This window comes from Centroberyx affinis, unplaced genomic scaffold (genome assembly GCF_046629955.1).
Source record: "Centroberyx affinis isolate AG114_WGS23_722 - 3 ecotype Tasmania unplaced genomic scaffold, CSIRO-AGI_Caff_v1 ptg002554l_1, whole genome shotgun sequence".
NCBI classification, from domain to species: domain Eukaryota; kingdom Metazoa; phylum Chordata; class Actinopteri; order Beryciformes; family Berycidae; genus Centroberyx; species Centroberyx affinis.
The window spans coordinates 243,685-268,274 of NW_027280766.1; the positions used below are offsets into that span (position 1 = coordinate 243,685).

At 42.5% G+C, this 24,590-nt stretch overlaps 2 protein-coding genes across 5 annotated transcripts; one reads left to right on the top strand and one right to left on the bottom strand.

The window, feature by feature from the left end:
- Positions 1-1,073: 1,073 nt before the first annotated feature.
- Positions 1,074-7,120, top strand: tnip2 (TNFAIP3 interacting protein 2). 2 transcript variants are annotated; one of them, XM_071534483.1, is made up of 7 exons: positions 1,074-1,210; positions 3,509-3,690; positions 4,388-4,687; positions 4,862-4,951; positions 5,123-5,440; positions 5,714-5,830; positions 5,961-7,120. In XM_071534483.1, the coding sequence occupies exons 1-7, from the start codon at positions 1,114-1,116 to the stop codon at positions 6,228-6,230; spliced, it is 1,374 nt and encodes a 457-aa protein (XP_071390584.1). In that variant the 5' UTR covers positions 1,074-1,113; the 3' UTR covers positions 6,231-7,120. The 2 variants fall into 2 exon arrangements, with proteins under 2 accessions (XP_071390584.1, XP_071390583.1); XM_071534482.1 differs by lacking the exon at positions 1,074-1,210 and having other exon boundaries at positions 2,088-3,690.
- A 4,025-nt stretch (positions 7,121-11,145) lies between these two features.
- Positions 11,146-24,250, bottom strand: fam193a (family with sequence similarity 193 member A). Of its 3 annotated transcripts, none has more exons than XM_071534475.1 (20): positions 23,955-24,250; positions 23,624-23,791; positions 22,500-22,746; positions 22,158-22,282; positions 21,590-21,737; positions 21,373-21,447; positions 21,199-21,273; positions 20,974-21,086; positions 20,444-20,686; positions 19,991-20,147; positions 19,607-19,756; positions 18,630-18,917; positions 17,687-17,909; positions 17,176-17,529; positions 16,338-16,620; positions 15,575-15,761; positions 14,879-15,118; positions 13,852-14,758; positions 12,233-12,314; positions 11,146-12,131 (listed from the first exon to the last, which is right to left on the bottom strand). In XM_071534475.1, the coding sequence occupies exons 1-20, from the start codon at positions 24,107-24,109 to the stop codon at positions 12,038-12,040; spliced, it is 4,314 nt and encodes a 1,437-aa protein (XP_071390576.1). In that variant the 5' UTR covers positions 24,110-24,250; the 3' UTR covers positions 11,146-12,037. The 3 variants fall into 3 exon arrangements, with proteins under 3 accessions (XP_071390576.1, XP_071390574.1, XP_071390575.1); XM_071534473.1 differs by having other exon boundaries at positions 17,224-17,529; positions 23,955-24,125; XM_071534474.1 differs by having other exon boundaries at positions 23,624-23,787; positions 23,955-24,060.
- Positions 24,251-24,590: the final 340 nt, after the last annotated feature.

Sequence of the window (24,590 nt, forward strand, 5' to 3'; positions counted from 1 at the left end):
ATGGATAAATATTAGGCTATTAAGTGTATATCATTGAGTGAATTTGTGATTCCCGTGTGCATAGTGTGATATCCAAAGACAAAATAATGTCTGTGTTTTTGTACCTACCATTTTCTCAAGCAAAAATGAGAGATAGCTGGCTATATTCTCTGCCTGTCCAACATTATGTTTGATATATTAATCTTTTTGTACTTGAGCCTTAATACTGCACTGCATACTTTTCTACCACAGTATGATCAATGGAATATTTTTCTACTTCAGACTTTCATATTGCATTTTAACTTTGATTGTGTAATTTTGGATTGCAATTTCATCCTGTTGTTTGACGAGTTTCTTATTTTCCCCATCGACTATTTCACGTCCTGGTTATTTGGTATAGGCTGTTAACAGAATATCAGAGTTTTGTGATGATTTGGTGAATGAGCAATAACTTGGTAAGCGCAAATAACCCCGCTGTCGTGTGTATGTGTGCAATGTAAAGTATTTTTGGAAGTATTACTCTGTAAATAATATAATATTGTGTTTTATTCGTGTATAAAGTTTTCAGCGATAAAAGCATAAATGTCAACTACATGTTTCATATGACTCATTCAATTGTGTTCCAAAAATAACACACACCTAAAGATAAATAAAGTAATGTATAGGAAATCATTAAAACCAGACATGAAGGGGATTTTATAAGCTGAAGTGTCTGTTGATAAGTTTGGGAGAGCAGAAATTTACATTACCAATTAAAAATAACCCTAATAACCTTATTCGTATGTTTATAGTCAAAAGTAACCGAAAGGGAGAAAATAAACCTATTATTTATTAAATAGCGCCATCTGCTGGAATACAATAACAAAACATGGTCATGGGATTGTTTTAACTTTTGATAGGCTACATAAGAGGCGTCAGGTGACGTGTCTTCGGTAAGTGTTCTTCACGAAACGTGTTTGTGAAATACTTCAATTCTAGTTTGGTCTTTGCAGATTTTCATTTGGAACCAACTTTCCAAAAAGGGGTCAACACGACTATCCTTATTTCTTCCATGCAAAACAGAAATTATGGGCCAGTGTCTGTATGTAGCTACATGGACATAAGCGACTGAATCAAGCTGAATCAAGGCTATCCATGCTTGCTCATGACACGAGGCTGTATGTTTGTGCAAAGTTTCATGTGTTTTTTAGTTGTTGTGTTTTTTTTGGACGTAGAGTCCAAAGAGGCAACCGTAAGTATTCGGTTTCGTATTGACTTCCATTTGTTTTTCAGTACTTTGACTCCGGTGGGAAATGGGGAAATGCTCGCGCTGCTGACTCGCTGTGTGTGTAGATGATGAGGCTGGTTTTGGGCTTTTGACAATATTGCAGCAGGGAAGTTTTATTTAATTTTCGGCAATGACGTTTCAAGACTTCGTTCATAAAAAATAGGAAATAGGAAGTATCTGTGTCTCTAATACAATACCAAAATGTACACTATAGCCCCATACAGTGACTGAAACAAGATAATGTCTGTATTCAGGTCGAATCTTGACAGATACAACCAATGAATTTAGCATTGAGGATGAAAGCATAACAGAACTAACCTAATACTGTTACCTGGATCGAAAAAATGCCCCTTGTTCCATTTATTTTGTAATATACTCCAATATTTATTTTAGAGATAGTTACAGGTGTTTTGCTTAAGACATAAAGTGTTAAAATCAACACTTCCAATGTTTATATGACCTCAGTCAACAATTACTAACACTGGAAAATGTGTTGCATTCTTCATTATCAACACTTCAAATTACCTTTCACTGCTAATTTGAAAAAATATCTCATTAGCCTATTTTTTTTCCCCAAAAAATGAATTGGCCTTATTGATTATCTACTTAATAACTACGTAAAGAACAACTGATGTTTAGATAATTCAGATAGGCCTATAGGCTTCTTCTCTTGCAAAAAAAAGAGCTACAGGAGTATAGTATAATACGTAGTCTAATCCTAATTCTAGCAGGATATGTTATTATACAAATACAGGAAAACTAGTCACTAAATGGTAGGCTATTATATTTCAGGAATATTATAGTGATAATATAGGAAGTAGAAAAAATACTATTAAGTATATGGTACCACGGGCACAATATAAACCCCAACATGAATATTATAGTGAATGCTAGGGTTTGGCGGCACAATATGATTTCATAATGTCTTCCACCACCAGGTGTAGCCATAGTCTATCTGAGTAACAGCCAATTGCGTTAATCATTTTAGTGTCGATTCCGAAGTTACAGAAAGTAGAAATGCCCCACTTGACGTTTTCTACAGCATAGGCTATGACTCATTTATTAGTCTGGACATTTAAGTGACATCTTCTGCCAATAACCCCCCTCCCGTATGGGCGGGGTCATGACTACGCACTTTTCTCTGGCAAGGCAGTAGGCTGCTTGACACAGGAGTGACAACATCGTGAAGTTGCTAGAGAAATTCAAGAGAAAGGTGTCTCTGGATACCATTTTAGATGCAGGAACTGGGCTAAGGAGTCAGTCAGTCTGTTTCATTAAAACTCCGCGCTCATGCTGCCTTCATATACTGTCGGGAATACCGTAATTACGACTTCAGCGGAATGAACAACCCAACAAAATGACTGGGAAAGGGGGGGATTTTCTATGATAGGCTACTCAAATTGCCCAGATGTGACGTTTGGGGGGCGGGGAGCGTGGAAACCGTGCAAACAATTGATGGGAAACGTGATGTATTTTATTACTATATGTCATTCTTTGTCATTCCCAGCAAATAATTAACATTGTTGCACGTTTGGGCTATTTTCCCCATTGTGTAACGTTTAGTTGTGACACATAATTATAACATCTGTGCCGCTGCAGCTCAAAGTGTCTCTGTGTGGGGTGATTTCTAAAATAATACAGGCACCAGAAATTTGCCAAGTCTCTTACTGGGACCATGTCTGTCATTATCTACAAGCAAACGCACTTCGCAGCAAGTACTTGGAGGTAGGAGTTTACGGAGGCGCTGAAGGCAGCATCATAGTGTTTCATCTGTTGAGCAACACAGGAACTATTTTGCCTATATTTATGATTTGCGCGTCTGTACTTTTGTACCATTTGTGCAAAAACTTTTTTGCCTACCACTGATGGGCGATGGTGAATCGCTCAGAACAGGCAGGGCTCAATTTGACGAAGCTCAAAAAAAAAAAAAAGTCCGCGGGGAAGTCCCCTAGGAAATCCCCCGTACTGTCGGAATATTATTGTCGAGACTGATGCGCCACAACCCCGACACAATTGACCTCCTCGGTCCATTTCTGAAGACATAACGCTAGAGCAGAGACGTCAAATGCTGGATTATTAAAGATTGATCGTCTGTCATATCTACAAAGCCTGTAATGGATACCGTCAGTTTAACTATGGATAACGATATGCTGAAAGACAGGATCCGGAGTTATAACACTTTGAATACTCTCTACCACGAGACGCGACAGGAGATCGACATTTTGAATAAACAAATTTACAAGAAGGACAATTTAATTGTAGATTTGAAAGCGAGGCTGGGGAGATACGAGAGGATCTGCATCAATGTGGAAGATAACGAGCCAGTCGTCATCGGGCCGTCCAAGTCGCTGTTGGAAAGCTTGTGTAAAGAAATCTGCAAACTGAAACAAAAGAGGAACGAAACAGAAGTCAGGGCGTCTCGACAAGCGGAGATAAGTCAACAAGTGAGTGAGAATTTATATCTTGAGCCCTGCAGTTAAACTTGTGTGTACATAGGTCAGATCAGTTGGCTGGTGGAGATGCTAGAGATAAGTTTGCACATTGGCAAGTACACAAGGTCTGCTCCATGTGGGTGCATACAGCTAATTTCCAGAAGTCTATTTTTTACACTGGCACTAATGATAATGAGCTAACAAGCCCTAACCCTCACCCCTCTGTTAGGCCAATTTAATTTATTTATGTAGCCTAAATACTCAATAATTACACTATACATTTCTATAGGAATATTATTATGATACATAAGAGATTTAAAAAAAAAAGAAGCCTACCATAAAATATAACAAAGTAGGTATTAATATTTATGAATCACATATATGAAAATTGAAATGATCTGTTATCCCTGTTTGGGATAATTGATTTGAATTGTGTAGATTAATGTAATGTCTTATTATATGTTTTAGTTTTAGTTTTGATTTCTTCAAGTGCACAGACCACAAGGGACATGGCCCCTAGTTCACAAAACATGTGATTGTGTGGAAAAGTACAAGTTATTTTTGGTGAGCTAGGGGCTTCCATGACCATATCCTTAATGTGATGTGAAAGAAAACCCCCAACTTTGCCCTAAAAAAATAAGTGTTCACTACTATCAATTGAACACAGCACAGTATGATGTGTTAAAGGCAAATCCTGTCTGTCTTCCAGGAGATCCAGAGGCTGCACGCGCAGCTCAGAGAGAAGGAGAGGGAGTTGGAGAGCATCAGGTGTCAGCCAGACCATGAGAAGGACCAGGAGATCCAGCGGCTGCGGTCGGCGCTGGAGGAGCGGGACCGGGCCGAGGCCACCAGGGCCGTGCTCTGCACCTCGCTGGCCGAGGAGGCGGACCAGCTGCGCAGCCAGCTGGGCGCCACTGTCAAGGTGTGCCAGGAGCTGCTGGCCAGACTGGAGAGAGAGAAGAAGGGAGGAGCAGTGGAGGAGATGCCTCAGCAGCAGAAGGCTTGGGAGGTGTGTAGACGTGTTTATATAGACCTTGGTAATAATGGGGACGGATTGTGTCTTCTATCCACTTCTGCATTGGACCCCAGAGTGTCCCCATATTTCTCTTGATAAGAACAGTAAATTGTTTTTTGATTTTTGGAGGCGCCAGTTTTTAACTTCTCTTTCCCTGTTTCATTACAGATGACAGAGTCTTCTAACATGACCGGTGTTAATGCCCAGATCTCTCAACTTCAGGAGGAGAATCGACAGCTAAAGCAGCGAGTGGCATATGTAAGTCTACAAATATTATGTTAAGTTTGCAAGTTCGACTGTATGTAAAATCTGATAACAGAGCAGGACATTGTTTTTGCCCCAATACGTCATACAGCAGAGCATAATACGGAACATACAGCAAGTTCGGAAAGGTTTAACCTAACTCTCTATTTTAATTCTCCCTTTGAGGTGGAAGGCCTGAATGCTAAATGGCAGAAGTACGACTCCAGCAGGGAGGAGTATGTCAGAGGCTTGTGCCAGAGGCTGAAGGAGACTGGCGCCCTCGCTGTCCCCAGCTCTGGTCCAGGAGGAGCAGGGCCCGAGCCGAGGCCCGGTCCGGGCCTGGGGTCCGGCCTGGGACCTGTCAGCAGCGGACTGCTTCATCAGGAGATTTCCAGGCTCAACGGCTTGCTGGAGGAGAAGATGAGCGAGTGTGTGAGGCTGGGCAGAGAACAGGAGGAGATACGGAGACGAGACCAAGAGCGCATTCAGACACTGGAGCAGCAGGTCAGTGCTTCATCGCCGTCCCAGTGCCTCTCGCCGTTGAATCTAAGATCACAGATGCATATGTTTAATTTGATTTTATACAGCTTAATTGGCATAGGATATAGTCGCCCAATGTGTACAGCCACTGTCAGTCACAATATTCATTAAAACATAGAACTATTAACTCTGTATGATAGGCTTTAAACAAATATGAAAAACTGAATTTAGAAGAAATAAAGAGTTAAATAAAAGAGACTAATAACCACCGTGGCTCTTCATGTGTTCCTGCCTCAGGTCCTCATCTACACAGAGGACTTTAAGTCGGAGCGTGCCGACAGAGAGCGAGCGCAGGGCAGGATCCAAGACCTGAAGGAGGAGATTTTTCAGTTGCAACAGCAGCTGCACAAACAGGTGAGACGGCAGCCCTTCACTTTTCCACATCTAGACGCATTCTTTCATTGGTTATCCCACCTCCTGGCTAGTGTGACTTACATGTTAAATGAAAAACATGGCGTAAAATGCACATCGTTGTCTTTGCCAGGGAGCGAGCCGAGAGACCAGAGACGCGGCGCCCTTGTGTCGCGTACACATCGGACACAGAATCACCTCAAGGCGGCACAAGGACTCCGCGGAACATTTGCTAAGGAGCAGCGCCGAGCCGCCGAAACAACCAGCGGCAGCGACGCCGAACCCGGCCTGGAGCGAATGCCAAGGCCTGTCAGAGTTACAGTGCCCGAGGTGCCTCACCACGTTCCACGACAGGGACGCGGTCGAGTACCTGAACCATTGTGAAGAGTGTGCCAAATTATGAACCCGCTTGGCGTAAAGACAGTTATCTCGCGCTGACAATAACCCGAACACTGAAGAACAGCACTACATGTCAGAGAATAGCTTGAGTGGCGTTTTCAATTTGAAAAGACTTTGACTACAGTTGAAATTAGTCGATTTCATACGTGTTGTAGATCATGAAACAGAATTGTACATCCCAGAGTTTCCCTGTCGCAAGAGAAATGGTTTTATCAAGCCGAGTATTGTTTCTTTTGAATCCACTGTCAGGTGTTGAGTGTGTTTTCGGCAGGGGGTTGTACTTTTGTACTTGTGTTGGGCTGGTGGATGTCAATGCAAAACATGAATGTCATATACCTCAACTTTTCAAATTACAAACCTGTTGCACTTTCTTGACATTTAGCCAAAACTAATAGTAGGATTACGATTTAGATATTTGTGATGCATAAGCTTCTTATCTGGATCTATACATCTGGTTGATAATGTGGTGCTATTAGTTTATTTTTGATTGAGCTTTAAATATTTCTTGTCTGTAAATTATATATTCTTAATAATAGAATTAAAATATATATCAGTATTATATTAATATTTATTCTCTTTGCATAAAAACCTTTTAGAAATGAGGCAAATCCTTACAGTGCAATGTAAAAAAAACTTTGTTTGCCTTTTTTCACCATTGCCATATAATGATAAGGGTGATAATGGTAAGGGTGAGCTTTTGGGGTCAAAAGTGTCAAACACAGCATCTGAAAAGAATAAACTTATTTTAGATCCACTATTTGAAACAATGTATGTATAGATTGCATCTGAACTGACAAATTGCTTTTTTAAAATTTGGTGCTGATCCACGATTTATTCCTGTTATTTTCTTGAGCTGGCATAGAATATTTTTTATAATAAAAGATTATTGTTTATCCTCACTCTACTATATGTTGACTTATAGTGTTAAATATGTTTCATTATCGTGTGGCGTATGTTGTTTCTTGAAATTGTCTGTAGCATGGGCCTCGAGCTCTACCCGTAGATCATAGACAAACCACTGAAATGTTGGCCCTACTTAATCTGTCTGTGTGCGTATGTGTGCGAGCGTGTGTACGTGTGTGTGTGTGCGTCCATCGGTGTCACGTGTGTATGTGTGCACAGTGGAAAACCCCTTCCCAGCATAGCCTGAATGGGCACGCTGTACTGTGACAGCCAGATTCCCAGCTGTTGTGCGGCTGAAGCGAATACTACAAGGGCTCTGAAGAGACCACTGAGGCTGCAGCTCAGGTTACATCCAAACCCTAACAACTGCTTTAGGATCAGCTAGTGACTAAAAAGTTGTGCAGCCAGTCAGTCTTAGAAGTATCACTTTGACATAAACAGCGCAGCAGGCCATGAATCAGTTGTCATGAGGTTGGTTTAAGCACAGGAAGCTGGACATCCCCTGTTAAAAAGGAAGTAGGCAGTTACAGTACACATAGAAGACGCAGATGAAACGCCAAACAACTCCTTTTGTGTGTGTGTGTGTGTGTGTGCGCGAGTGTGAACACACGCCTTTTATATTACATTTGTTTCTTGATCCGATAATTGCACATTTACATAGACCATATATATTTTCAGTTGCTAAATAGAAAAAAGTAGAAAGTACATTCTGGATCTCTTTGACATTTTTCTATCAACCGCATCCTTATCACAAATCTCAAAATCAGATATTCTTTGAGGAAAAAATGTGATTGAGTAAAAAGTATTTTCTGATCTGTTTACCAGTACCAGTACTGCTGTTTTTTTTAAGAATTCAGAAAGATTGTGCCTTTGTTCATGGAACAAATTCTGGTTGCCTTTAGTTGAGGATTAACACGAGTGTTGAAACCCTGATTGTGTCAAGATTGTGTCAAGGGACTGGTAAGGAAAACAGACAGAATAATTCAGAGGTTTCAAAGTTGGTATATCATCCAAGTCACAAAGTCTCTAAATGACAGAGGGCATCACATGCTAGCTTACTCATCGGCAGACTGGGGAAGATATTTGTGGTTGAATTAGTTCCCAACACACTTATTCATTTGCATACATATCAGTGCGGCTCCAATTCATGTGCGTACTCAAAAAGCACACTGAATGACCTGTTCCGATTTTGTCTCTAAAGGGCAACTGCAGTAGCTTTTCTATTGGACAGCCACCGATGTGTGTTCATTCACTGATAAAAATGCACATAAAGCCCCATAAAGCCATGGGCTGGCTGCCAGGGATTCTCCCCCACCAGCACAACACCTACACTTCTACAAAGACAGGGTCTATTTGTGAAAGCACATCCACACACACACAAAGGCACTACCCACCCATCACAGAGTGGAAAAAATAGGTCACACACATCCCCACCCGGGTGTCAGGGAACTTTTCTCAGAAACAAAGACATGAATTAATAAGAAAAGTCAGGTGATAGTGGTAGACCAGTTCCTGTTGCGAACAGGTTTCAAAGCATCAGGAGGTGGCTGTCATACACCGAACAGATTGGGAAAAACTTCAGCCTGACACTTATCCAGACAGATACAGAATGGATAGATTTGGCCTTTAATCTCATGTGTATCCAAAAAGAATGGGAATTTCCCGTCATCACAAGGGAATTCCCAAAAAAACGCAGACGCTCTCTGGTTTATTTGAAAGCGGAGTGCTGCAGACTACCAAGAGCAGATCATTTTAAGGTGATGTACGTGGGGTGAGGCGGTCGGCATTAATGCTGACTGCTTTTGTTAGTCTTTTTTGATAAGGAAGTCATTGGCATCGGCCGTCAAAAAAACACCATTGTGGCAGACTGTAGCCAGGAAGCACAGGGGGGGGGTTTCCCTTTGTGGAAGTGTATGTGATCCTGAAGTGCTCCAGGCGGTTGACAATGAAAAGATCAGCCTTCTGATTACAAGCTACAGGCAGCTCTGATCCCTTCTAATAATCCCATTGGCGCTCCCCCCTCTGTCATTGTCAGACCTTGCCGTGTGCAGATTCCATGGCACCATTGTGTTTTCTTTTATCAGCCAAGACAAGTTTCACAACAAAGGTCAAATCCAGGAAATGTCTTGTGCTGGCAAAATGGAGAGTTCTTTTAATAGGTGTAGTCTTTTATTAAAGCCAGCTATCATCAAATCAGGGAACAGGTTGTACTTAGTGCGTTGCAAGGTGTCTCTGCAATGGAAAATGGTGTAGTAATTATAATCTCCCTTCAAAGAGATCAAAAACACACAAATCTGTGCCATTTTCTTGTAATCATAACCCAAATTTGCCTCTCAGAAGTGTGCCTGGTCTTTTTGACCAAGTGTAGACTTTCGTCTACGCTTGCCGAGCTCTATAGGGCATTTGTCTAAATGTGGTAGCTCCAATCTTACATCACTGGTGACTGAGAGTGAGCGCACTACACAAACAGCCAGACAGTCATTCATACCTGAAATAAACTGTGACTCATATCTGCTGTGGTGGCTCTCACAAACCAAAACCTTTTGTCTTCTGTGTTGGTGTACATTTCCCACATTTCTCTCATTCACCAAATTTGTAAGAGTGGTAATTTTTCATAGTGAAATCCCTTGGTTTTAAGAAACTGTTGCTCCTGGAAAAGTAAGAGGAAGCGGAGGAGAACATTATTGCGACTCACTTCCTCTGGCACATAACCCATTTGACTGTCAGCTGAAGATAGTAACATACTGTACTGTACTTTAAATTTAAAAAAAAAAAAAAAAAATCCATCATAAGGCTACACTATACATAATGCTTTTGTGTCAAGAATCATGCCACATTAAGAATTAGTATAATTCCGTATTATCTACAAAGAGCTTAACATTTTTCATGAACACGATTGAGCTTTAAAGTTTTAAAAGCATCAGTTACTTATAACACTGTTAAATGTTTGTTGCAAGTCTTTCTTCATAGTAAAAATGAAAGTATGAACTTATGTGAATGTCCTGTGTGCAACAGGAAGTGTAAGGCAGCTCATGTGTTTGAAAATATGTACAGAGGTTTTAGATACTACAGTGGATTAAGGGTATATATGGCACATTGAGGGTCAAGAATAGAGTTTTCTTTACCTTTACCCACTGTATTTTAAAAACATTGGAGGTAAGCAGTAAGTGAGGCACTATTTGGCGATATATATAGCAGAAAAGGACGTTCAAAGATCATAGATAGACCTCAAAAAGTTCCCAAAAATATCTCCATATGTCTCAAGTTTCTTCTTAAGTTAAAACAAAGTTTTACTCTGGTGGAGAAATACAAGAACACTAACAAGAGCTTTTAACACAGCTGATCTACACTTTGTCCGGACACAGTAGTTACAGAGCAGAGCAAAGCGTATGTAATAACTCATCTACATCTAGATAAGTCATAACCTGACCTCATTTCATGCGCATTTTACCCTGAGGGAATGCACTTGATTTCATAATTGTCTCAAAGCAATTTTCCCTCGAGTTTCATGCGTATACATTAAACAGAGCTACATGTAAATGTCTCAAAGTGGACCAATGACAGCTACCTTTTCTTTACGTTCTTTGCAAATGAAACCGAACCCTTTACGATCCACATGACTCAGTTACAGTGGCCTTACAGATCGATTATGACTGTCAATTGGTGGAGTTCCCAGAAGGAACGTGTATTTGAGGGTGTGACTCACTCTGCAACCTTGTGGGGCCGCAGACCGGCATAGAGGCGCAACAGTAATGTTAATGTGATAACATTCCCTCCATAGCACAAGTCTCATGGGCATGATCATACTGAACAACTGAGGCCAACTGAGTCAATTACCAAAGATGGAAGGGATGATGAGCTTCTCACTTCACTTATCCTGTATTTAAGTGTCTACTATCTGGATGTGTGTGTGTGTCTGTGTGTGTTTTAATTGTCCATGTCCTTTATTGACAATTTCTACTGCATGTAGGAAATAAGGTTTGACACAAGACACATATCCTGCCATACTACTGTATTCCATCTTTCAAAAAAGAAAGACAAGATTTAATATTACTTAACAATATGTTAAAAAGTAGCCAGTTTGGCTTCAGTGTTAATACAATATACACTCTATAACAGATTGATAGTGTGAGTATTGTTCTTTTTCAATTTCATTCTGAAAGTATTCTGATACAAGCTGGCTACAGGTCAAAAAGAAAGAAAACAAAAACTGTAACTGGTACACTTTTACTCAACAGTTTGTTAAACAGAACTGAAAAACCAAAAAAGAACATTGTCAAGTATTATGCCTTCCTCCTCTCTGTGAAATAAGTTGGTGGGGGAGCAGGGAGTGGAGACCAGCTGACCAAGCCCATTCCCTTGTCAATTATGTTGATGAGATGCCGTGCTAGGAACAACTGGAAACAATGGGATAGTAAGCCACAATAACTCAATTACAGCTTTTAATTCATCACATTTCTCATTTTTTGTTGTTTCCATTGTGTCTTTTTTGGAAGGAAACCATCCAAACATAGTAAGCATCTTTTGACTACAGGTAAGCCAATATAAGAAAATAATTTCAGACCATGGCTTTTTCAGTCAAGAGAAATGCCCAACTCAGACTAAAAGCACACAAGCACGCAAGGAAAATTAATCAGATAGAAAGTAGCATTTTGTGATTTTTTTTGTGTGTGTCATTTCATTTCATTTTTGTCTTAGTTCTGCAAGAGGATCAGTCCAGATGGGTTTGTGGTGGAACCACACAGCGACAAGAACAAAGCAAGGCAGCATGGGTGTGATTTGGGCACAGCAGGAGAGAGGGTATGGGAGGACAACAGTTGGGTGGTGGAGGAGGGATAGGGGGACATGTGGGTGGGTTCGGCTGTTAGGGTACTGATTGCGTCCTGACACAGTCACTCACTAACACCCTCAATGTGCGGCAAACGTAGCTTTCTTCAAACTAAAGTTTGACCAGTTGATGGAAAGCCGTTGACGGGTCTGCCGGGCAGAATCCAAGCAGAACCTGGAGAGACAGAGACAGATTAACCATCTGAACAGCTGCTGTCAAGAGAAAGATTTCTGAGATGTCTTATTGCAAAGTGTGGGTTACCACAATACACATACCTTTTGAAATATTCCACTTCCCTCTCAGTCTCGTCCATTTCAGTACTATCCAGATCGATGTCTTTGGGCAGGAACACATCATCTAAAATGAAATAACGTACATCCATGAAGATGGCTCCTATTTCCAAGATTTTATATTTATTGTTGCTTATTACTGTATTGTGCAGGTTTATTATGGTAATTTTCCTTCTTTTCCTACGTTTTTGCAATTTCCTGTGAGATGGTATATGACAGAGATGTGAAATTTGGCGAAATAACAGATAATGGTGGTGGCTTGCTACACAACAAAGATGACTCCAATCCACCAGATGGTGGCTCTATAATTAAAAGGTAAAATATTTAAGCTTTAGGCCATAACCGATAGATCACACTGTGACACTGTCACACAACCTGGTACATATATTCAGCTAATAGCTGTACAAGTTTGCCAACGGGATCACCCAAGTCTAATGGATTTTCCAGCATTTTGACTTGGGAAACCGTTCTTTCCTTAAGGCTTTTTCTTTTTACCTATCTACACCAAACTGGCAGAATATCATTAGTGGACCAACCAACACAAATGGTCTATAAAACAGCACAATCTGACAAACATCACGGCCATAAACTTTGAGAGAGGGTGAGGCCTAACACAAAACTAACCATAATTCAGCGACCATGTTTCTGATTGACACAAAACTTTGTATATACTGTATGTTCAGCTGAGACCATCAAGCATGTCTGATTTGGCATTCCAACACCATCCCATAGGGGGTGCTACAAATAACAAAAATACATGACCGTGTTTCCCAATGCAGTCCTCAAGTAGGTTATCAAGTACCCCCTGTCCTGCAAGTTTTTGTTCCACCTCTACTCTTGCACACCTGATCCACTCAAGGGCTTGATGCCGATTGGTTGAGCAGTAGAAACAGATCTACCTGAACAGGGCTGGCATGAAAGTGTGAACCCCTTAACTGGGTCAGGTGAGCAACAGTGAAAAAATGGAACAAAAACCTGCAGGACAGGCAGTACTTGAGGACTGAATTGGTAAACACTAGGACTATGTATTAGCCAAAATATGAAATTCGGTTGTGATGGATTAAAGTAGGCACGATGTATGACATAATAATTATATAATACTATAGCTTGTAGATTAAGATGCATGTGTAAAATCAGTATGAAACCTGGCATGTCTTGTCTATAAATACATTTCAAACATATGTCCCAAGTTTCTGCCCCCTTTGGCCCAAAGGGGGCGCTATAGTGACAAATTCTAAAGGCCATATCTCTATCTATCTACTTTATAAGCAAAGTCTGAAGATGATTCCTTTGTTTGAGTAGAACATTTTCCAAATGTTAAGTGGATCCAATTAAACACTTAAAATGTTCTATTACCATCTTGGTATCCTTTGTATGAAAAATAAACCCTTCTAAGCTATGAAATGTCTGTCAAAGTATGCTTATCCATCTTTTAAAGTATGCTTGTCAAATGATGATCATACCATACTCAAGGGGGCTAGCAGGCAGGAGACTATGACATGATGACACAATGTCAAGTCCAGAGGAACCCATATTGGATATAAAGTTACTGGTTTTTGCAGTGGAAACATCACCAAATCTTTGTGGATCATAATAACACCAACCTATTGAGTTGTTCATCTTGTCCCCTTTCTTCTTCTTGTTCTTCTTGGTCTTGCCCTTGGGCTGTGGGGACTCTGCAGTGGGAGGTTTGCCATTCTGCTGGGTCTGCTCAGGCTGGGAGGCTGGGGGGGGAGACGGGGAGGGATTTGACACAGGTGGACTTCTCCTCTCTTCCTTTATCTGGATCTGGGGCTGCTGCTGCTGCTGCCTCTTTCCACTGGCACCGTTGTTATTACTCCTTTCCTCCTTCCTCGGTTCAGTGGTTGGGAGAGGGGCCAGGGCCTCAGCAGCCCTGATTCGCGTTGCTTTGGTGTCTGGTGTAGTGGTGGTGGTGGTGGTGGTGCCATTAGCTAGCTTTGTTGGCACATCTGAGTTCTTGGGCATCTCTGGGGCTTTCTTTACAACAGCCTCGCACGCGGCCGTCTTGGTAGACTGTTTGGTCTTAACTTTACTGTTAACCTCAGGTTGAGATGTAGAAGTGCCATTGTGGAGAGTGGCTGGAGAGTTGGGGGTGGTAGTCTCAGTAGCAAACGCCTTCTCGCTGGTGCTTTTTGGGCTGTGTTGTGTGTTGGGCCGGGGTATGGGGTCAAGTCTGGGCTCCTTGTGGTCAGGGAGGCGGATGAGGGTTTGGAGGAGCTGCGACTTGCTGTTCTGAAGGTTTTCTAGAACGTTCTGAGCCGTCTGTTTGAGGGGCTGGGGGTTGTTTTGAGGGGGAGCGGTGTTTTCCTTAGCTCTCTCTTTCTTTTTCTTCTTGGCAGCGCGGAGGTGCTGCAACTCCTGCAGCCGGAGGAGTTCCCTTTGGAGTTCTGCCTCTTCCTCTTCCTGCCGCTGCCGCCGCAGCTGTTCCTCCAACAACTGCTGCTCCTCCCTCTCACGGGCCTCTGCCTCCAGGCGCGCCTTCTCCTCCATCTGAAACACACAGACAAACAGAGTTTCAGCATTGTTGTGATTTAAATACTAACTGAGCCACCCCTAAACTGAATGAATTATTTTAAAAGACCTCTGAACTGTTATGGGGGGGGCAGTTACCTTCTTTTGTTTATGCCTGGCCCGTTTGGCTGCCTTAGAGCTGGAGGCCGGCTTATTATCTGCACTGTTGATGAACTGGAGCAGATCCTCCACCCGCCTGTGGTCCTCCACCCCTCCATCTCGTTCCAGCACTGGCTGCTGCTCCTCGCGCTTGGGCTGCTCCTCCTTCCGTTTGGTCAGACGCAGGCGCAGCTTCTCCCGCATCTCTGCATAGTTACGACTGGTAGGAGCAGCTGGGGGCTGGGATTAAAACAGAGGATGCAAGCAATAATGTCATTTTCTGAAGGAATTTTGAATGTTGTTAAGTATGTTGTCAGCAGCCCATGTGCCATGAGCCGAGTTTTTGTTTTTTGGATTATCAAGTGCGGGTGGGATCAATTCACAGTGTAAATTCAATCAAATTCAATACAATACATTTTAATTTGAAACTAAAAATAATTTCAGGCTGAATTGAAATTCAACAAAGCTGAAGGACATTCAAATGAGAAATTTCACGACAGAAGTCTCTGAAAACAGCAAATGCAAGCTCAAATAACTCTTAGAACTGAATTAAATTCTACAAAGAATTGTCTGCATTCACTTTGGATTAGACAAAATCAACTTACATAGGGTTTGGATCATGTCAACCCGATCAAATCAACTCACCTGTGGTGAGTAAACAAGTAAATTTCCATGTGTGATATATGTGTGTCTTACCCCGCCATGGCCAAAGAACTCGCAGTAGCAGCAATCACAGTACTTTCCTTCCTTCTGGTTGGTGGAGGTGGAAGTGGAGGAGCTGTGCTCAGAACAGCTGTCCTCGTCCTGGCTCTCCTCACCATCGTAGGCCTGGTGCTCATATGCCCCATTCCCCTCACAGCGATGGCCTTCACAGTCAGGATCACTGAAAAGGTTGAAACATAAAATGAACTCCTATCAAAACCAGCCTCATATCGATGGGTCCAGTGATTCACTGATTTGAGTCGATGCACCAGGATTAGTGTCTAAGATAGGGCTGCATCGATTCAAACAGCTTGTATCAGGCAAAAGTTGGGAGAGAATCGCAGCTAAATCGAAGATGGTTTCTCTCTATTGGAAAAGCCCAATATGACAGGCATTTCATTTTAGCACCTAATAATGTAATTTACTCTGTGTGCGTTTCTCTCTCTCTGAGTCCATGTTCTTCTCTCTACGAGTGTTGTCAGCCTAGTGAAAGTTTGCATCATGTGTTGCCCCCTGCCCCTCCCTCAAAGAATCAAATCATATTGAATTGTTGGCTGCTTAAAATGTATCTTGCATTGAATTGTTGATTCTCTATTGAGATTTGTATCAACTTGGTCTCAGGAGGTAGTTACACTCATATCATTTTTTGATTTCAAAATTCAGGGTGCTTTGTTATCCACCAATACAGACCTACCATACATCAGACTGATAGGTCTGATGTATGGTAGGTCTGTATTGGATGTGGTATGGGACTGACCTGCAGACGCTGGGCGGGGCACTGACAGGACCCTCTGCTGAGGAGGCTGGAGGCTCGGCGGGGGGCAGGCACAGACCCTGGTGGGCCTCCACGAAGCCTGGGGCTGGTGTGGCCATCTTTGGGAAGGGCTGCGATCCCATTGTGGGGAGGTGTGTGGTGGGTGCTGGGGGCAAGGCAGGGCCCGAGAGCGGAGGAAGGGAGGCCAGTCCTGTGGAGCTATTTCTAGGGGCGACTTGGGTGGATTGCCTATGGTCCTCTGTACCTAGATTGTGAAATACATCATCTAGAGGAGAAAAAAGGTATAATGGATGAGAACTCAAAGATAAGTGATGAAATAAGATATGCAGTGGCTTCATTCAAGTCTACAGCACAACAATAACAGAACATCACATATGCTTCCAGTATCCTACCCACTGAAAGTCATCAGGAAGCAACATTTTCTATTGTTGGAGTATATCATCAGCAACAACAAATTTTCATGTTTATCACGTTTGTATTGTATATGTTGACTGAAAGGTCCAGGGACTTTAAACTTAACCATTACCTAAAACTATGAACACAGAAGTCTAATGAAACCCTGCTGAAGCTCAAGAGAAGCCGTAGATGAACAACTAGCACCAGCATGCCCTCGTCCCACCACAAAAGGGTGAGCATTCAAAATTTCAACTGACTTGCAACAATTAAAAAGCATTAACATTTTCCTTCATTGTCATTTCATTGACCGTCACACCACAATATTAACTGTAATTATGATAAACTTTCTTTCTGGCCTAGAATGCCAATCATGAAAAAGCCCCAGCAGTACCAACCTAGCAACTCCTCCTACCTCCTATATTACCTAAAGAGTTGGGTCTTTTAGATGCTAGGTGGATGGGTGGGTTATTACTTGACTGGACAGTGGTGGCAGTGCAGGACACAGAAGCTGTGGAGGCTGAGGTGGCCATCACCACTCGGTTGGCCTCCATGAAGGCATCCTGGAAATTGTAGAGACACTTCTTCTTGGCGCCACTCTTCTTCTGCTCTTTGGCTTCTGAAGAGGAGGAGGACGATGACGACGACGATGACGAAGATGAAGAAGAGGAGGAGGACGAAGGGGGGAGAGGAGTAGGCAGTGAAGGGTGTTCCCCGTGGGGGCCGATGGATGTGGTTGGGGGGAGGGGGACATCAGCGAGGGGTGGTCCAAGCATGTCACCTGTAGAAAAACAAATGATGTGACAAGCTGATCAGCAGGAGACTAGCCAAAAACTTAACAGTCTTTGACTTGCTGTGATGATTTCAGCTTCATTTGTGGCCATTTCTGCCCTGGCAGTTAATCTTCAACTAAGAGATGAACTGCTCCTAGCTCTCACCTGGCAGGGACTCTGGCAGGAGCACAGACGGGTTCCAGCTTTTCATCACAGCAGCATCCCACAAGTTCTCAAACTTGAGCGAGAGGCACTGCAGTGAGCTGTTCCAGTCACCAGCTCCACCTGCTCCGCCAAAGCAGTTCTGGTAGACGTGCTCTGGTAACGATGGGCTGAAGGCCGGCTGCTTGGCCACCGAGTGGTTTGATGTCGGGGTCGGGGGGAGAGGCTGAGGACAGAAGGAGCAGGGAAAGTTACATTAAAAAAATAAATCATGTTATTAGTTTGAGAATATGAAATGAATTAATTGGAGCCTGCATATCGTACAGCTTTAGGCTGCAAGACCCCCCCCTAGATTGGATACAGTGTGACCCCTTGTGTTGAAAAATTTAAATTGGACAAGCAAAAATGACAATGAAACTAAGATCAATAATTCTTCCTGGAACCTAAACAAAATCCCCAATGAGGAAGGAAATGCACCAATACTTTTTCCCTGGTAGAAACTATCAAAGATACCATCCTGTAAGAGGAAACTGTACAACCCAGTATCAGGGCAACTGCTAATTTAAGTTTATCTTTATGAGAGTTATGTTATGTTAAATAAATCATGTTATTAGTTTGGGAATATGAAATGAACTGATTTGAGCCTACATATCATACAGATTTGGAGTGCAAGAGGCCCCCTAGATTGGATACCGTATGACCCCTTGTGGCAGAGATTTTATATTACACAAGTGAAAAATGAAAATAAAACTAAGCTCAATAATTCTTCCTGGAACCTAAAAAAATCCCCAAACAAAAGGAAAATACTTTTTTCCCTAGTAGAAACGATCAAAGAAACCAATTTTTTTACCATGTAAGGGGAAACAACACTGTACAACCCAGTACCAGGGCAAATGCTAATTTAAGTCTAGCTTTATGGGTGTGTTGGGTCGAGGAGGATGCTCACCTTGTTGTGTGCGAGAGGAGGACTAGGAGGGTAGAGTGTGGGGTGCAGTAGGGGCCGGGGGAGGTGAGACAAGTTGTGCAGGGGCAGGTGGCCGTGGATGTGGGGGTAGAGGTGGAGGGCAGGGTGGGCAGGCGGGGTCTTGCTGTCTGTGAAGAACTGGTGTCCAACAGCAGGGGGAGGTGTAGTGTGGAGCCGACTAGGGGGCAGGCATGTAGCAGGGCCCAGGGTGGAGGAGCTGGGGTCCTGGTTGCACACATGGCACTCGCAGGCATGCTGGACCTGTTCTACCTGGGGTAGCAACACAGACGCAAAACAGTTGTGATGACAGGATGGGATGATCTGCTTTTCTCACGATACATGATATGGGGTTCACGATTCGATACAACCACGATACGATGTAATAAATAAAAGTTCAATGAAAACAAAGTATGAATTATGTTTATTTCCGAGCTACAAATCTTTCTAGCAATGCCATGGGCTTGCTAAAATGTAAACAATTTGTAAATGTCATTACAAAGTGAAAATAATAACATTTCGATGGAGAGCTTGTGAAGTTGTGACAGGCAAGCCATGTGACTTGTGATTACTACGGTAGAATAAAATGTAGCTAATATTGCGATTCATTTTTCTGCCCCATGTTTTTGTATTGTGATATATTGAATTTCAACATATTGTCCCATCCCTACAAAACAGTGTAGTCTACTTTCATTCTGGAGTGCCTACTCCTCAATGTGGGAAAATTGCCAAACTGCAAAAAAAAAAACTATAATTTAGTGTATGTGGAAAAGGAAATGGCATTGTGACATGCTATGAAAAGAATCCTCAAGGAAATACTGTGATGGTTGTCATTCTCTCATTTAACCATACAGAGGTATTGAAATGGAATAAACAGTAATGACTGTGTATATGGGACAGTTTCATCCAGTTTATCTCCAAGCAATTGTGGCAGTCAAAGAGCATTAAAAGTGTGGTAATACCTGTTGGTGGTTGTAAGACGGTGGAGGACTGTTGCTCTTTCCTGAGGGAAGCTCTCCCTGCTGCCCTGGAGGCTCCCCGCCACTCTCTCCATCAGCCTCCTCCTCATCACCCTCTGATGAACTACTGCTGCTGCTAATGCCACGAGGAGACTGGAGGCAAAGAAGTGTAAATAGGACAAAAGAGACTGGATTAAGGAACGGGTAAGGAATGGCAGAGAGAGAGAGAAAGACCATATTTGAGCACAAGCAGAGTTATTCATGATCCATTTCCTGAAATAACTCGGTGATCATGAACTGCAACGTGATCATCCAGGAAATTGGCAGGGAAATTCATCATCATACTGGGGCAGTCCTGGAGGTAACACGCTACTTTGTAAAACTCACCCCTTCCTTTAGCGCCACATTCTCCCCTCCCCCGTTCAGCTCATTGTGGAGGCCATTCACAGTAGCCGTCACCACACCATTGTCCTCATAACCACTCATAGGGTAGATGTCTCCAAACTTGGTCGACAGTGGAGGCACTTCGTCATCATCACTAATACTGTATTGAGACAGAAAGGAGTGTTGAGGTCAAGGGAAGATGAAAGAGGACACATATGTTTCAAGGTGTCCTCTACAGTTGTGTATTTCAGATGAAATCATACTGACAAATGATGTCAATGATGACAATGATGCTTCATTTCATTGCAAAGCTTGAGTTCACGTTTATCATTTAGCTTTAGGGAGTGTAAACATAAAGAGTGCTAAAACCAGGTCGTTATTCTAAACCGTGCCTAAAAACGTTTATGTTTTAAAACATTTATGCCCACTGGACAGGACAATGGCTGGTTGACTTACAAGGTGTTGGCATCCCCTTCAGGCAGAATAAGCCGTGGATGCTGCTGAATGGTGATGGGGGAACTGGAGTTGGAGCCGGACGCTGAGCTGCCAGAGGAGAGGCTGGGAGGGTGCACCTCTGCCAGGTAGTCCCGGGGAGGGTCCCCTTGCAGGGGCAGCTTGATGTGGAGGTCCTCAGCAATGGGAGAGTCCATGATGCCACATGTCAGGATGTGGGAGAGACTACAGTCATCACATGTGCACCTGTTAGGGAGAAAAGGGGCTGAGTCACTGGCAGTGATTCAGGAGTTGAAACCATATATGTAGAAGACAAACACCTGATTCTGATTCTTCACACCCTTTATCTCACTAATTGGGTGAGGCTGGGGCACACATTGTTTGGATTGGGTTGGGCTCAATTCCCTTCAACTCAAATTGAGAATAAATTCTCTGTCATTAACCAGTAAACGTCAGTTACAACTTACCTTCTGAATAGATTGCATTGAAAGCGAATTGACCCCAGGCCAGATTTTGACATAACGAAAACTCACCTTCTTCGATAATTGCAGTTTGGACAGTCTGGAATACTCAGACGAGAGGAGAGCATTCTCATAGTGTCTGTGAAGTTGTTGTCTCCAGTGATGGACTTCTTACTGTTGGGTATCTACAAAAAACAACAGAGGAATAAAACAAATTGCTCAGAAGCAGATAAATTCTAAATTAAATACATTCTTCATAAAAATCTGCCACAATGACTTCATATCGTCGAATTATACCTGTTCTTCTATAAATCTTCTCTGCTTAAAGAACTCCCAATCCTCCTTCAGCATTCGCTGCTTAGTTTTCAAAGTCTGGAAATGAGCAGATATGAAAGGAACATAAATTTCCATAAAACTAAGACACAAAAAAGATATGATTGTTCTGAAAGATACATTTTTAAAATCTCTTACATTTTTACTAATCAAAGACTTGTGTGGTTCTGTTCTTTGGTTGGTGACACTCTGACCCTCCACCTTAAAAAGCAGCTGCAAAAGAGTCACATGCATAAATCGACAATTATTTCTCAACCAAATGCCATCTTAATGTAAAAATAATTTTACTTTCTGTATCAGATGTGTGCAGTTTGCGTTAACATTTGCATATTGTCAGAAGGGGAGTCTTGTATACCTGTTCATCAACATAGTCATCAATCCTCTTCTCACACTCCTGCCACTCAGCAGCCACTGCAGCCATTTCCTGCTGCAGCTGCTGGTAGCTTTCTAACAAGGTCCTGTACATATCCTCACTGTATGAATCATGGGAGGCCGTGCCATGTCTGAACAAAAAGGATGCACAACAAGAGACCAATCATTGACCTACTAAGTGCTGACTGGTCCAGGGAAGAAAGCCACTCATTTGTTAGTAAACATTCACTCACAGAGGTGATGATAATGTTAAATACATAGGTAAGACTTGCAAATAAAGTGAATAAAGGAAAATGGGTACTTTGGGTATTTCCACCTATATTTTCCCTATTGTATGTCTTAGAGGTTATGATTTAGGACAGAGTCCCTTTAACCTTATTCAGCAGTGGGTTTGAGCAAGTAATGCAACTGAATTACATAACATGACATACTGTACACATGGTACAACAGTCTAGTTTGGGTCTAAAATAGCAGCGAAATTATAAAAGATGAGTGAACAAGTCATAATACAGTATTTTCCTTTAAACAACAGTTGTAAAACAATGTCTTACTTCAGCTGTGCAACCAGTGCGGGTAAACTGCTGTGCAAGATGGGTTCAGAGAACACCAGATTCTCAAAAAGGTGCTTGTTGTGCAGCTCCCATGTCACCTGGAATTTCTGGAGGTGCTCATTCTCCTAAGGAAAACAAAAGGTTTTGGATAATAGCTGAAGCAGAGGCAGGAGATTATGTAAGATAGCTGTGTATGTGGTGGATATGTCACTGAGTGTGACTGAGTTACACTTTCCATTGCAAAATGAGGCAAAAAAAACATTGCCTTGTGAAAATGTGACTTTGATGCCACCTGCAGGACAGCTACAACAGCATCTCTGTGTACAAGAAGGGCCAACTAACCAGCGTGAGTAGGAAGCTGCTGATGGTGCGTGCAGCTTGGCAGAGGGCGCTGTACTCCTCCAGCAGCAGAGAGATGAACTGGTGAGCCTGAGGCGGGCCCTGGGCTGCAGTCACTGTCCCTGCTGGCCCTGTAGCCTTGGAGCCAGCAGACAGGTGCTTCAGCAGCCGCACCTTCATTTCTAAGACATATTCACGGGCCTGCTGCTCCAGCCGTTGGTACAGCTGGTAGGGGTCCTTCGCACAGAGTCTGAAACATTAAAAGTGCAACAAGTATGAATTTTACTCGCCAATAGCACAAAATGACCATAATAAATCTGCAGGGTTTGATAGGGTTGTTGATCAATACCAGTGACTCTACAATTACTTCATCAGCTGCTGAGATTTCTGGCTTTCAAAACTCACTTTTCAGGCTTTACTGTGTTAGGAAACAAAGCCTCCACACACAATCACACTTTTGCCCCACTTCTGGAAAGGTTACCATGCCACGTACATTGCAAGACTGCAAGAAATTCCCATTTTATTGTCTTCAAAGTTGGCTCCTACACATCAGAGCCATATTCAGCAAGTAACTATAGGGCATTTGGAATTTACTCCTGGAAGCTAACTTCATGCATCAGCACAGCTCACTGAGGGTTGGGCCACGCTTACTATCCATCTACAACTTTTCATCTAGCTTTAATTAAAACAACAAGGAACTGGTGTCCTCTGGATGACATCATCTGGTGCACAATCTTGCACTCAAAACTAACTCTTAAACCAAACACAGTAGAGCAAGAGTGTTTATACTTTGAGGAAATATGTGAGATGTTGTATAAAATATATCATCTTTGGTTTTTGGTAAAGTTCCCCTAAAGAAAGTCACCGGCCCACATTAGCTGAAACTGGTGACCAAGTCTTCTCCCATTTCCTCCAATCGTGTCATAGGAATTAAGTGATCACTCAAAGAAATGACAGGGAGGGAGGGATGGAGGAAAGATTGGAGAAACTGAATAAAATAGTCCAGTGCAAAGACATTGATAGCAAGAAAATAGGAATACGTAAGGTGAATGTGAGGTTAAAAGGAAGAGGAGAGTAAGAGAGACAAGGAAGGAAGAGGAGATTATAAACCATGCTTGTGGTTCTACCTGTCCACCAGCTCCTTCATGCCCTCCTTGTCTCTGTCCAGAGGCTGGTCATGGTCGTCTGCCAGTGGAGTTCCTGTCTGGCGGTAGATGCAGCGCACCAGGTAGCGGACCTCCGACCAGTGGTTCTGCAGCTGCTGGGACTCCCTCTCTGACTCGGCAGAGATCTCCCTGTCATTAAGGGCACAAAGCCACAAATGTCACACCAGCATTCAAACACAAAGGAGAAGAAAATTTTGTGAAAATGTACTTGGCGAGAACATTTAAAGGGGGGGCCTAAGAAAGAAGGCAATGAAGAATTACTGGGATTCAGTGTGAAACACTCTGGACTGACCGTCTCTCGTTGCAGGCCTCACAGCTGCACACTGTATCAGCAGGCATTGGTGCGGTGAGGTCAGGGGCAGGGAGCATGGGTAGTGTAGGCGCCGCAGTGGTCAATCTGTCCCCTGTGGCTGGTTCCTGACCCAGGCTTCCATTACCCACGGGCATGTGCAACAAGAAGTCCTGGCTCTGTGGAAAACGTGAAAAATGTTTTATTTTGTTGAAATGCTGAACAATCTTTGAAGGTTCTTCAAGATATAATCGAGTAGTGTTTCTAAGACACCTTTTGACAGTTTTGTTTCTAGAAATATTGATGCTACAGTGACATGATGTTTATCAAATGAATAAGGAGATCCGAGGGTCTCTTTACAAGTCAATGTGTAACACCTGAAACAGAACCACAATTAAAAAAGGAATGAAATTACCATGCTTTGTCTATGCACTATATCCACTATATCATCCAGCCATCCAATAAATTAGATTCTGAGCTTTCTAGAAAATGGCTATAAATGATTCCATAGTAAAGGGCAATCCAGGAGGTAAAATAATAAACATAATTTATCATAATCATTAAGGTTATAAAAAATTAAGGGAAAAAAAACAAAAAACTGTATAAAGTTGTACTAATCTCGAGTTGTACTGTAGCTTG